Consider the following 13,457-nt stretch of genomic DNA (forward strand, 5'->3'; position numbering starts at 1 on the left):
CCCATCTTTCACAGACGTTTTGCACTTCCACCCAGGCCTGTTTCTGACCCCTGCTGATTTTCTCCTCCCCTCTCAGTTGCTTCCTTTCAGTAGCTCTCTGCCTGCTGGGTCAGTCAGTGTTCTGCTTACAAAAATAACCCTACCCGCTCCTGTTCGTACTTGATTTCACATCTGCGCTGGGAAGGCAGGGCTGGGATTCTACCAGGGGAAACAAGCCCTGTTAGCATGTGAGGCCACAGCTTCTGTGCCCACAGGAGCCTCTTTAACCACTAGCTGGCAGAACATGAGCAGAGAGGGTGGCTCAGCTCTGCTTTTACTGAGCTCACTGTCCAGTCTCACCAGCAAACCTGCCTTTGACTGCAGGGGACCAGAATGACAGGGCTGATCCCTGGACAGGAGTGAGGCGAATCAGAGCATTTCCTTAGGGATCCTGTAAAAACCTGTTCCCTCCTAGTAGGCAGTGGTCTGTGGTATTATTTTCTTTTGGCACTTAACCCTTCATGTTATTTGGAGGCTTTGGTCTTAGCTTAAAGCTTTCTGCTTCAGCATAAAGTTGTTTGTGGCCTGTGCTGCTTGTGAACTGGTTAGAAACTGGCTGCCCACAGCTCCTTGCACGAAGAGAGGAGAGGGGTCTTGTCCCCTCTGGGGGAGTAGGAGTAGGGAGCTTGGGCAGCTTCTGCAGATTCCCATGGCCCAGTCAGCTGGTGGTGTTGGCCAGCAGCCACTGCAGCAGCAGGATTTGCAAACCACATAGTTGCTAAGGCATTAGTGCTTGTGGCAGGCCGAAAGGAGCAGAGCCTGAGGAGCTGCATGTGGGAGCAATGCTGAGGGTGCTCTCTCCACAAACAATCTGCTCTGACTGGCACAATTTGATTTCATCTTGATTAGATTATTTCAGTTAGAATTAAGCACAGCTGTAGGTATTTTTTTAGCTATTATTTCCAGCAATTCGAGAGAGCAGTAACTGGTTTGTGTGACATTGCTGCAACACTCCCTCCCTCCCTCCAAAAAAACCCAAACCAGCACAGGTGCATGTTGTCTTCAGTCAAAATGGAGTCAGCTCAGAGTTGGCTGCTAAACCCTTTCCAGGTTCTGATGAACTTAAGGGACATTTTGCTGGCTACACTGTAATGAAGGACATGATTTTGATGTTAACTCTGCTTGCAGCCTGTGCATCTGAGAGTCAGCACAGAGGGCACCTGGGAGCAAGGGGTGCCAGCCAAATGTTTTGCTTGGGGGTTGCTTTTCACAGGTGTTTCATTAGCTGCAAAACATCTCTTTTCCTGCAGCTGGTCCTTTTACTCAGAAAAATCAAATGCAAAAAAAAAAAAATTGTGCACTTTCTGCCTCATCTTTCTTCCCCTTGTTTTGTTTTTCTGGGAGTCTCTGGACCTTACTGGAGTTACCAGTTAGTGCTGGCACTGGTACCTGTTAGAAACTGGGTTTTGTGACCAAAGGAGAATTAAGAAATAAGTGCCTGGACATACAGCTTCAATTTTCATTTCATGGCTGTGTATAAAAAATAAACTCCTGGGCTCCCAGCCAACCCTGTGATTTTAAACTTGTCACCAGAAAAAAAAGCAGGTTCCTAGAATGGAGGGGTCAACAGCCAGAGTCTGTACATTTGTGGCTGTGCTTGCAAACTGTCTGCCTGATGTAGTGCCTGAGAGACACACAGGCAGCTGAACTGCTCAGCGCATGGCTAAGATCAAATTAATGGCATTATTTCTGAAAGCAAATTCCTGCTGCAACACAGCTACAGTCAATGTTCACATTCATTGCTTTTGACAGCCTGATATAGCATAATTTAATTTAAATGCCCATGTGAGACAGAAGCATAGGCATTTATTTAAAAAATAAAAATAAAAGCCCACTCTTTTTATACATAAAATGCCTGCTTGAAAGAATAAATCAGTAGCCATACAGTGCAATTGATTTGCAAGAGCCCCTGGATTTCAGTGAAGAGCTCTTTTTAAAAATCAATAGGGAAGGCTATAGCATGAGTGCTTTTGCCACTTAGGTGTTCAAACAAATGCTTGGTGTTAATCCCTTGTCAGGCTTTGGTCGAGGGCCAGTAGGGTTTGGGAGGGCACTCAACTGAGTCTGAGAGCAAGCTGGCCGTGTATGTCCTTCGCCTTTGTCATGTTAGGCAAATCCTCTAAGAGAATTACAAATACAGACCCTCTTTCCTAAGTTGCCATGGCTGCACAAAGCAGTGATATCCTCGTGCTGGCAAGGCCAGTAGCCAGAATCAGAAGGTTTTCTGAGTATTTGCTTCTTTGGTAATTGCCTGACTGTTCTCATTGAGGATCTCCTTGTTTGTTCATGTCCACCTCCCAGGCTGCCCTCAGGGTCTCTGTTTGGCTGTGTCACATGATTTCGGAATATACAAGTGGTGGACTGGCAGTTTTGTAATAACTGGGCAGCCACACCCAATGTGGTGGAGTGGGAGATGTCTCCTGGTGTCCAGCACAACCACTTAGATTTTAACTGCACCTTTCCAACAGCTGGAAAAGAAGGCAAGAAATGGTATGGATGTTCTTCAAGGGAGAGCCATACCAGCGGAGACAGACAGCATTCCCTCTTCTCAGCCGTTCATGTCACACCTCGTGCTTTGGGATGGACTGCTTGGCTGTGCAATGAATGTCACCAGCCTCCTAGAAAACTAAGCAGGCTCATGCAGAACAGCTCTGTAAATCCCTTTAGGTCATCCTCCCCAATCCAGATGTTTGGGGTGAGATCCAAATGGCGAATGAAATCAGTGTGAAAGTTCTGGGTTTTGTGTGGGACAGGCTAATATTGAACAACTGTCAGATTGGTCTCATTTGAGAGTTTAAACAAAAGTAATTAAAATCAGATGGAACTGGTTTTCAGGTAATATGAATATTGTTTTTAACACACCACATTTACATGGTTAGCATCAGGCTCCATCCCTGGGTTGGAGTACCCCCCTGCAGTCACAAATGCCCTGGGTGTGTACAGCCCATGGTGTGTAATGGCATTCAAGCCACAAGTGAGGTTAACATTTGGTCTGTGTTACAAGTTAGGGCCATTCTAATTTCTGCTTACTTTGCTCATTTTTTATTTGTTTATTCTATTTATTGTACTGTATTTATTAACTTCCTTTGTGTCCTGTTGCTATGGTATCTGAACACCTACAGAGATCTTTGCGTCAAAGAGGACTGGGCTGATCCACTGGAACCTGCTGGGTGGTTAGGGCAAGCCGTGGCTGAAGGGGCTCTGTGCAAGTGCCATAATCCAGATTCCTGCCTGCTTTCCCTTGAACTGCTAAGAGACCTTTCTGCTTTTATATGGGACCAGGTTGTTTTGGGAGTTGCCTTGTGAATTTTCCCAGCCACCCGGAGTAGTGCTGTTGTTCTCTCTCCCTTACAACTGGCTGCTCTGAAAAAGAGACTGCTTTGTAAATGGTATGTGCAGAGATAACTTGTCCCAGCAGTTATCCTTAAATTAGGTGCTTGCTGGCAGGAGGCTGCTGGCTGGGATGTGTCACTTTAGGGCTGTGTGTCTTGGCGAGGCAGTGAAGGCAGTGCCCTCAAGGCCTCGAGTGCTTCTTGCAGGTGTGGTTTTGTTTTTGAGACTCGTGCAAATATCAGATGCAAATGGGATTTTCTCCCTAAGGAGTAAAACAGATGGGACATACAGTGCAGTCAGGGCTGGTTCTGTGCTTCCCGGTGCTTTTCCTGGGAAAAGGAGCTTGGGTTTCTACCTGCTCAGCCCCCTGAGCAATGAGAGATAGGCAGGAAAGCCTGGAGCCAGCATCCATATGGCTGATTCACGAGCTAAAGGGACAAAAGATGACATGAAGCATAATTTGGGCTAGATATAGAATTAGGAGAAGATTGTTCCTGTTAACTATCCTCCTCTTTGTCATCATCCTCAGCCTTGTTCTCCTAGGTGTGCCAGCTGCTGGCTACAGTGCATTGAGCTACAGTGCATTGAGCTACAGTGCATTGAGCTACAGTGCATTGAGCAGATCAGCCCTAGAGCTTCTGACCTTGTTGCTTGGCACAAACTTAGATCATTTCATTGGTTTGTATTGTGTAACCTTGTGTCAGAACTGCACACAATAATCTATTCCACAATAGTTACTCTTTGCTGCTCTTGCTTACAGAGATTTAGCACTTTGTATGTAATGGCGACTGTCTTTCCCTAGGTGGATGTTTTCTTTTCTGTACATCTCAAATCTGTTCTCTGTGTGATATAATTGATTCTCAGCACTTTCCTTCTTGCAAATTTTTGCTGGACCCCACTTTGGGAAATGGGAGAGAAGGTCTCTGGCTGTCAGTAACATGCTGATATACCAAAATGAGATGCTCAGTTAGATGTCTGGAATCACCAGCACATCCTGCAAAATGTGATGACTCAGGCCCCAGCGAGCACTCGATCAGATTGCCTGATTTACTCAGTGTCAAAATTGTTGCTGGTTGCCAGGTAGAAACAAGCTCTTGCATTTGGTTCAGAATGGGCAAGTGGGAAGCTGTGCCCAAAACTCAGACCTTAAATGATACACCAGTAGCACAAGGAATGCCATTTAAGTGCCATCTATTATACTTATGGCCTTTTTATTTTCCTGACAGGAAGTGAATTTCTGCTGTGCAAGGATTTAAAGATAAATTGGCAAGTAACATTTGGACCCTGCTTTTCCTGTGGTGTAACTCGTTTTTGCAATCCTTTATTTTTCAGTGTGTGAAAAGTGATTATAGCTTTGTGTCTAATCTTTGTGTACAGTAACTTTTTGTGCCAACATGTGCATTATGATCTCTGTCACAGACAATAAAGCAAAGCTCTTGACAAACTATCTGCAGGTCCCAATGAAAATGATGGGTTTTTACAGTCTCCATTGATTCAGCAACACTGTTTTTTTGGAGTAGTCTGTTCTGAAATGTGAATGTATCATGGTCAAATTCCTATCAACTGTTCCCACATTTAACCTTGAAGGAGGCATGGAAAAATATCTGCTTTTTGTAATAAGTTTAACCTAACAGTGTAATCTTTTCATTAATGATTTCCTCCCCAAGATTACATTTTCAAAGCCATGTGAGGTCATTTAATTGTGTCCCTCCTTATTAATATTAAACACAATTAGTCCTACTGTGACACTTTGAAAATGCACCCCTTGCAGTAAATGCTGCCTCCACCCAGAGTATCCCAATATGACAGCAGCTCTCTGGCATTTGGAGTCCCTTGGCACAGATTGTCAGTGCTGTTCCCATGCCTGTGCTTCCTCTGAAATGCGGAGTGGTGCGGTGCTTGCGGCAGTTTCATTTGACTGTGGCTGGCTTTTTCAGCCACCCACTGGCATCCACTGGCAGCCTCTGGAGATTTTACTTTGTGATTAAATAGTAATGAAAGAGCTTGATTCTTTGAGAATAAGTTAAAAAATAGCAGTAATATCATGAGCATGATGTGGGATGGGTGTTAAGACCTCTGTTATTTGTTTGTATTTACTCAGCCCTTGAGGATTGGAGAGAAAAGCTCCCATAATGTGCTGTCAGAGAATGTGTCTGCTCAGGAGATAAGCAACTGTCTGCTTTAGCAAGCAGCAGATTAGAAAATGGCTTTCACAGCTACTGCTTCAGCCTCCCTGGAAACATGGCAAGTTTGGAACACCAGGAAAGCCCTATTGCTCAGCATGGGATTTTCTTCTTCACCAGGAGCAGTGCAAGGTGCTCATGTGGGGCACCTGTCAGTGCAGTTCACTCCTGCATGGGCCCAGCATTGGCCCTCAGGGTCCTCCTGCAGCCCCCAGTGCTGGTGTGGGAGCTGCCAACACAGAGGCTACGGGTGCTGCTGGTGCCATAACCAGGGTCCCCAGCGCTGGGGGTGCCCACAACAATCGTGTGGCACGGCCTATGTGTTGCAGGGTGTTTCCTAGAAAGCATAGAAATAGTAATTATTAATGTACATGCCCATATATTTATATTTACATAGAAATATACATGCAATGTATATAAAAGAAATAGTATTGTGAAGTTGAACACAAAAACGTGCCACTAACCTAATCCACCTTTCATTTCCCCAGTTCCAGAAGGGGTTGCTGATGGATATAGAGCTGTCATCTTGACTCATAAAAACTTCGGTATTTGATTTGGAAAAAACCCGACTGAACCTACAACTATATGGAATTTGTCCCATCTGTAGCCATTGCCAGTGTCTGTCTAGAGCTACTTATGCTTCTTAAAGCCTTTCATGGGTTGTCACTGGAACTGAACAATATTTAAAGCCATGTCAGATTATGGGTTTTCTAATCAGTATTAACGTGTCAAGGTAAAGGCTTATAATCTTGCAGTTGGTTGACAAGCTGCATTATTTGTCCTGTAATGTTAATTTGTGCTGAGGCTCTGCAGTTAGGTGTATGAAACCTGACTTCTAATGCTCCCTAAGGCTAAATGAAAATGGACCCCTTGATCAGTTTTTGTTAGAACACTTGATTAGTCTCTTCTGGCTTAATTCACTGTCCTGCCAAATGCTGAGTTTAAACTTTCTCACGAGTATTTATTTTCAGAAAGGCTGGTGATGCCAATAGCAGAAGGGAGATGGACTGTCGTGGTCTCTCCTTGTCTGGAAGAGAGATACTTTGTTTGAAGGGCAAGCAGGATGGCTCTGTGCACAGAAATGATCACAATGACTGGTTTGTGAAGGTTGTTTCAATGCAATTGTGCTTGTAAAGTTTACTCTAGCTTCTATCCAGTATTTAGTTCATTAAGGTGTTGACACAATTTTGCTGACATTCTTCTTAAGTGGATTATGCTCGCAGCCAGTTTTTCAAAGCAAACAGATGGCTTTTCAAACAGAGCATGCACACAGATTTTTTTTTTTAATGGTGTCTCTAGAATTATGACAGCTCTGTCAGAGAGGGCTAGTTTGTTGTTAATTTTCTCATGACAGATGATTCAAAATCATTTTTGCTTCTTTGTCTTGCTCAAATGAACCAGCTGTTTAAAAATAAAAACCACAAGGAGACTAAGACATAAATCACTTGGTCTGTACATGAATGGAATTGCACTATTTTGATAAGTCCACTTCTGTTTTTAGATCACTGTAAAATAAGAATGTCTTCAAAATATTGGAAGTATGCTCAGGAGGTGTGTGTTTCTTCTTGGAACTCAAAGACATGTTGTGCATTGCCTCAGACAAAATCTGTACTCTGAATTGCCTGACTACCCAAATGTGAAATCAGAATATGCATAAGGGAGAGTGGGGTGGCTTGGCCACTTTCATGTGGGGTGTGAAGTCCCTCAGCTCCTGGGGACTTCAAATGTGAGTCTTGGCAGGGCAGACTCAGGCTGTTGTCCTCTGAGCGGTGCATCTAATCCCAAATAGCTTCTGTCCGTGCCTGTCTCAGTCCCTGGACAAACACACAGTTTGTGGGCCACCCTGAGAAAGATTTCCTTGCTTTGCTCTCACCCTGGGAAGGGGTTGCTTCTTGAGGTTGCTTCTTGCTTCTAAGAGGATTTTTCTATTCTTGGGCGTGAATACACAGCGCCAGGTTTTGGCTTGGAGAAGTTAAGGCTGCAAAGCATCATCAGACTGATTTTTCCCTGTTTGATGGTGAAGTCTTTGGTGTCTTTGGTCCTGTGTGCATAAGAAGTAGCAGCCACCCCACTGCAGCCAGGGGTATTTCATCCTAAACCCAAACTATTTAAAACTGCATTTGTGCAATTTGAAGAGATGGAAGATGTATTGAGGAGATACACCCTTTTTGATAACATTATCCTGTTGTTAATGATGCATACTTGGTTTATGTGCTGGTGTTGTCCCTGTCACTACAGCACTGGCAATATTCCTGTGCCATTTGTAGACAGGGAAGAACACCAAGGTGGGCAGCTCTGGGGCTCTTGAATTCCTGCCTACTGTCTCTAACCATAAGCAAAACCTCTGACATAAAAGCAAACTCACAGCTACAAGAAATATCTGCTGCATAAATTACTCTTGTTTTGTTTTTTCACACCATGCCTGCTGACTGGATCCCAAGCTCTTTGTCTGTGTATTCCCATAACTGTCATGCTGCCGAAACACAAATCCCTTCAAAAGAGCTTCATAGCAAATAGCACAGAGCTGCTCATGCAGTCCCAGTGCTTTTTGTTATTCTCACACCGAGTTGTATTCCCAGCATCTGGATGGTGATTTGCATCGTTCAGCAGGGACAAATTCGTGACACCAGGAGATGAGGCAATCACGTTCTCAGGCACAGGCTGCCGTCCCTGGATGACGTGGTGTCCCATGTGGTGTTTACCAGTGCTGCAGCCTTGCAAGCCACCATTGTTTCTTCGTTGTGAACATTGTGTACAGGGGTTCAGGCCTTGTGAGTCCAGTGCCAGGCGCTGGCAAAAAGGGAACTGTGCTCATCAGTGTAGGATAAATCCTTCCTCTTAGCTCTGGGGAAAGGGAGAGCAGAGATGCTCCCACTGCTGGAAGGTGTCACGCTGTGACTCATCCAACACATCTGACTTGTTTTGAGAACCAAAGGAGGCGCAGTGTTCAGTCACCCCTCCAGTGAGCCCAAGGTCCCGCTGCAGTGTCTGTTGTCTCCTGTGATTTGCAGGAGATCAGGTTAGGTGGCAGAGATCCAAAAGTGACATTTCTGTCAGTGGAGGTATTCCTTCTGAATATGAGTGTAACCAGCTGCAGCATGTGCTGTAATTCAAGCTGTATTTGGGGTGACATTAAGAGAGAAGAGCTCAAGTTCTTACTGATACTGAATTTTAATAACCAGATGCATCTCCTGTTTTTTTTTATTTGTATCCTGTAGCTCCAGAATCTTGTCGCCTCACAGCACTTCAAATATCAATATTGCGTAAATATTCGTTTTGGCATTTCTGAACCCCAACTCTTTAATATAAATTTCATATAACACATTTTTCCTGATTGTTACAAATTGGTTAGTCACCTCACGTTTATATGCTCTGAGAAGATACAGAAGCAGCGTGTTGTTTATGAAGTCTCGTTCCCATCTGACTTCCCGAAGATCCCAAACAAAATGGTTCAGAAGGATTCACTGAAGTGCCACAGGATGATGTGTTTCATGTGGGCACAGCTTGGCCTGCTCTGCTCAAGGCAGGCCCAAGGCTGGGTAGCAAATCCAGGCACAACGAGGGGTGGGTTATCAGGGTCACACAGCTTGTAAGGGGCCCCTGGCTGGGGACACGCAGCCATTGCCATGTGGGATCTGATGCCAGGGAGCAGGGACAGAGCAGTGGCATGGGGAGAGAGGTACCATATTCCCTCACTGCCCTGTCCCTGGCAGGACCTTGCTGTTGACTGTGGTAGAGGAAATGTCTTCTCCCGCAGCCTCCTTCAGTTCAGGCCGAAATTACCTCCCAAGGGTGGTGATGTGGAAGTGGGGGGAGTCTGGTGCCTGTCCCACCCTGTCCAGTGCTGGCTGCTGCCTTCCTCACTGTGCTGACACCAAGCTGCAGGAGGGGCTTCAGTCCCATTTCCAGGGGGCAGAGATGATTTGAGACGGGACCTGGGACCTGTAGGGACATGAAAGCAGTATTGCTGCTTTTGGTCCTGAGCAATGTGTGCAATCCCTGACTCTCTCCTGCATGTCTGTGCATCCCCAGGGCCAAGGAGATCTCCTGAAGAACGCCAAGAACGAAGCCCTGGAGAACATGAAGCAGATCCAGCTGGCGTGCCTGTCGTGTGGACTGAGCAAAACTGGGAGCGGGCAGGCGGATGCCAAGGCAAAACGGTGCCTGGAGGCAATACAGGAGAAGGATACTGGAGATGAGAATGGGAGGCTGTGAGGAGAGGCAGAGCTGTCGCGTTTTTCACAGATTTCAATAACTCTAAACTATTTTTTTAAAGCATTTAAAAATTCACACAGGAGTGCCCTCTACAGGGTGTGATAGTATTAAAATCCTCACAGTGTCAGTATTTTAATGCAGTTAATTTATCCAAGTTAAACTCTGGTAGTGAGATTTCTAATGAAGCCAGGCTGTCTGTATGCAAGTGCGTGTGTGTGCGCACATGCGAATCCTGTAGACACCCTTTCGTGCATTACATTAGCCATTTGCTAATTTATTCCTTTGTCATCTTTGAATAGGCCTGTTCATTCTGAAAATCAAAACAAATTGAGAGCACTTGTATCAGTTTTGGGCTTTATTTTACTCTCCAGCTTTTATCATTTAACTTATAGGTTACATTACTGTTATGCTGTTTAAACAAACAAAACACAACAAATATCACTGACAGCTGTTCTTGTGAGGACAAAACTGGTGGTTTGCTGCAGACCCTGAAGGTGATTTTTAGTGAACAATTACAACCAAGTAAACAAGATATTAAATGTTCAGAGTTGCTAGGTAGATTACCAGTAAATTTGAGGTGTATTTTTTGCTGAATTTAGCAAACTGCTCTTCAGGATACACCCAGACAGCACATACTAACGTAAGAACTAGCTAATTTAGTTTATTCCAGCAAAACATTGCTACCTTGTAGATCTGCAAGACAGCTACAGTCTTTGCTGATAGGCATTAACTTGAGTAGTAATGACCATAGCTAGTCAGCCCTGTAATTATGGGGAGAGCTGTGAATACCCTTTGGTGGTCATGAACTCTGAAGGTGACCTTCAGGCCGTTCTGAAACACCCAGTGGTGCCAGTATTGAAAGGACGGTTTTCCAGATTTCACAAAATATGAGCTTTAATGCAAGATGTGTGAGAGGTCAGGCCTTGCTTGTCACCTTCTGTGTAGATGTTGGCATCAGCTGGATGAAGCAAGCAGGCTCTGGCCTTACGTTTTTGTGGTTAAGAATAATGCTGTGCTAGAGATTTAAAAGCAGGGCTGAAGAACTGCTACAGATGTAGTGTAGAGAAATAGCTTGGGGAAAAACAGGGTGCCAGCGTTTTTGTGCAGCAGCTACAAAATCCTGACGCATGTCATGTGTTTGGGGTAGTTCTGAGAATTGGCTGCCTCTTTGTGCCACTGTAGAAAGGAGTCAGAGAATGTCCCGAAGGAATGCATCCTCATCCCTCCTGGTGTCCGGCCCATGTGTGCTCACAACATTCATTTCAATCGTTTAAGTACTGTGCTTGAGTGGAGTATTTGTGTTACATTTAACAGGACTAAGTGTTTTATGGTTATAAAAAAGACTATATTTATTTAAAGCATTGCTTTTATTTTTAAAAGCTACTTTTTAAATTAATTTGATTAACAAATATGCTAATTTTCTGAACTTAACAAAAAGTAATTGCTGAAAGTTTGATCATTGGAAAATCTTAAATAGCTATTGTGTTAAGTTATTTTTGACTTCTTAATAACACTATTATGTTCATGTTGCACATTACTGAAAGAGTAAAGCTATGAAACAACTTTGACCCATGATTTTGCAGTGATTTAACACATGATCCTGGATAAAGGTGGGTTAGAGTGGGTAAGTTGCTTGAGAGAAGGTCCTGCTCTAACAGCAACTGTGTTATTGCAAAGGTTGTAACTCAGGTGCCTCAAATACCATTTCAGTAAAATTTGCCATACTTGTTCAGATCTGGCCCTAAATCCTCTGCTTATCTCTCCCTTAGATCATGAGTGTGTATTCAGACTTCACTGAGGTCTGGAGAAGTGTCTTTTGTGTTTCAGGCAAGGCATAAAGCCCACATCAGTGGTGTAAGTGTGCATGTTCATATTTTGCCCTCTTGTGTTACCTTCCTGATTTCATAATGGGTTATGGGTACAAAAACAACACTTGGCCTTCAGTACTTACAGTAAGGGACAATGGAAACTGTTACCCCAGCATCACCAGCTGCAAAGGATGAGCCTTTGGAAAGCATCCTTGTCAGAAGGGAGAGGTTGCTTCAGGAAGGGTGAGTGGCTTGCCTCTTGGTGCTTCATCTAAATCTAGAAATACCTTGATTTCTCAGTCTAAAAGGCTGTCCTAATGTCTGTACAGGGACTGCTGGCAAAAAACCTTCTCTGATTTTAGGAACAAATGAACATGAAGTTACAGAGGGAAGGGCTTGCTTTCTGTGCTCACATATACAGGGGCTACCACACAGCTCTCACTCTGGATGCATTAGGAGAATCAGAAGTGGCTGGATGGAAATCCCATAGCATGCACACACACCTTTTATGCCATGTTTAGCATTCATGTCATGTCCTGTGCCAAGGTCATGCATTCTGTACCAAAATACAGACAGTGGAGAATTTGGGGCACCCTGGATTGCCCCAGGCAGTTAGGACTATTCCTGGTGCTGGTACCCAGAACCCCACAGCTCCACCCTCCCTCCTCCACCAAGAGAGGGGCTGGCAGCAAAAACTCATCTCACCTTCCTCTGAGCTCCTTTGAAGTTGCTGGGAGTGGAAGTGAATGATAAAGTGGCAGTTGGTGTAATAAAAATTCAGCCTTGAGGGAGAACACATGGAAAAATCATATCCAGCATCAGCAACAAACACAGACAGGGGACTGACTGCCTGGCCTTTTTGGGAAGTGTTTCATGGCATGCCTGGCTTCTTGCAGTGGAACAACAGCCTTCTCTGGGCCTCTGCTGGTACAATGTGCCTGATGTCCCACATGAATGGGTACGTATTATCTGTATCAATTCTGTGGAAGTTATATCAGGGAAGTGTTACAGGCATTTGCAGTTGCTTACAGCATAGTTTAACAGCTAGAAATTGGAGAAGCTCTCAGGGACTGGTGTGGGGAGGTGTCTGCCAGAAGGGAGCACAGGAGTGAATCTACCTGGGTTCTCTCTGCTACTGAGTCCTCCATCTTTACAGTATTTGTTTTTCCTCTGTCATGCTCTCAACTGTAGGATAAGACTGTTGATGTTTTCCTTCTCAGGCACAGATTAATTACATGTTTCTGGAATACCTTTGCGTTTGCTGTTGCTCTCAGGAGAACAGCCAGGCACTGTAACACCAGTGTTTGCCAAGTCCTTTGGCTGCTGGTGAACACAGGTGAAGCAGCATGTGTGGGAAGGGCTGAGCCACCACACACTCACCACTCCCAAGGGCCTCGGTTCCTCCAGGGATCAGGGATACCTTGTCCACGTGCTTGTGTGTCTGGCCCCTCCCAAACTGCACCTCTGGTCAAGTGTGGCAGAGGGGCAGCCACCTCAAAGGTGTTAAATTCCTGCAGGTTTCCCAAGCAGAGTTGGGGCAGGTGGTTCAGAGAGGCCTCGGCAGCACTTTCCATGTGGCACAGGGCTACAGTGTGATCTGTACCTGTGAGGGGGACACTGGGGTCTATGAGAGAAAGGTGGATGCAGAGGTTTCACTTGGATTTTGCTGCTTATATACATGCATGAAGGAATCCAGCCATGAAGCACGGGAAGAGGCTGAATTAGTTCAGCTGTTCACAGACCTGATTAGTCTTAAATCAGCAGGAATAGTTTTTACCGAATTTCATGTGCTGGCATGACCAGCAGGACTTGACCCCTTTCCCCTCCCTTTCCTGAACTCGGCGCGAGTTAAAGCACCACACTGTTCTGCTGCTTTCCG

General features: G+C 44.9%; 1 protein-coding gene across 2 annotated transcripts in view; it reads left to right on the top strand.

Annotated features, from left to right (window-relative positions):
* Positions 1-11,333, top strand: part of PLCL1 (phospholipase C like 1 (inactive)) — a 187,651-nt gene extending 176,318 nt beyond the window's left edge. For both annotated transcript variants that reach the window (XM_069022095.1, XM_069022096.1), the window contains exon 6: positions 9,588-11,333. In XM_069022095.1, the coding sequence (XP_068878196.1) occupies positions 9,588-9,770 (183 nt within the window). In that variant the 3' untranslated portion in view covers positions 9,771-11,333. The remainder of the gene's footprint in view (positions 1-9,587) is intronic.
* Positions 11,334-13,457: the final 2,124 nt, after the last annotated feature.

The sequence above is a fragment of the Aphelocoma coerulescens genome, chromosome 7 (genome assembly GCF_041296385.1).
Source record: "Aphelocoma coerulescens isolate FSJ_1873_10779 chromosome 7, UR_Acoe_1.0, whole genome shotgun sequence".
In the NCBI taxonomy this organism is placed as follows: domain Eukaryota; kingdom Metazoa; phylum Chordata; class Aves; order Passeriformes; family Corvidae; genus Aphelocoma; species Aphelocoma coerulescens.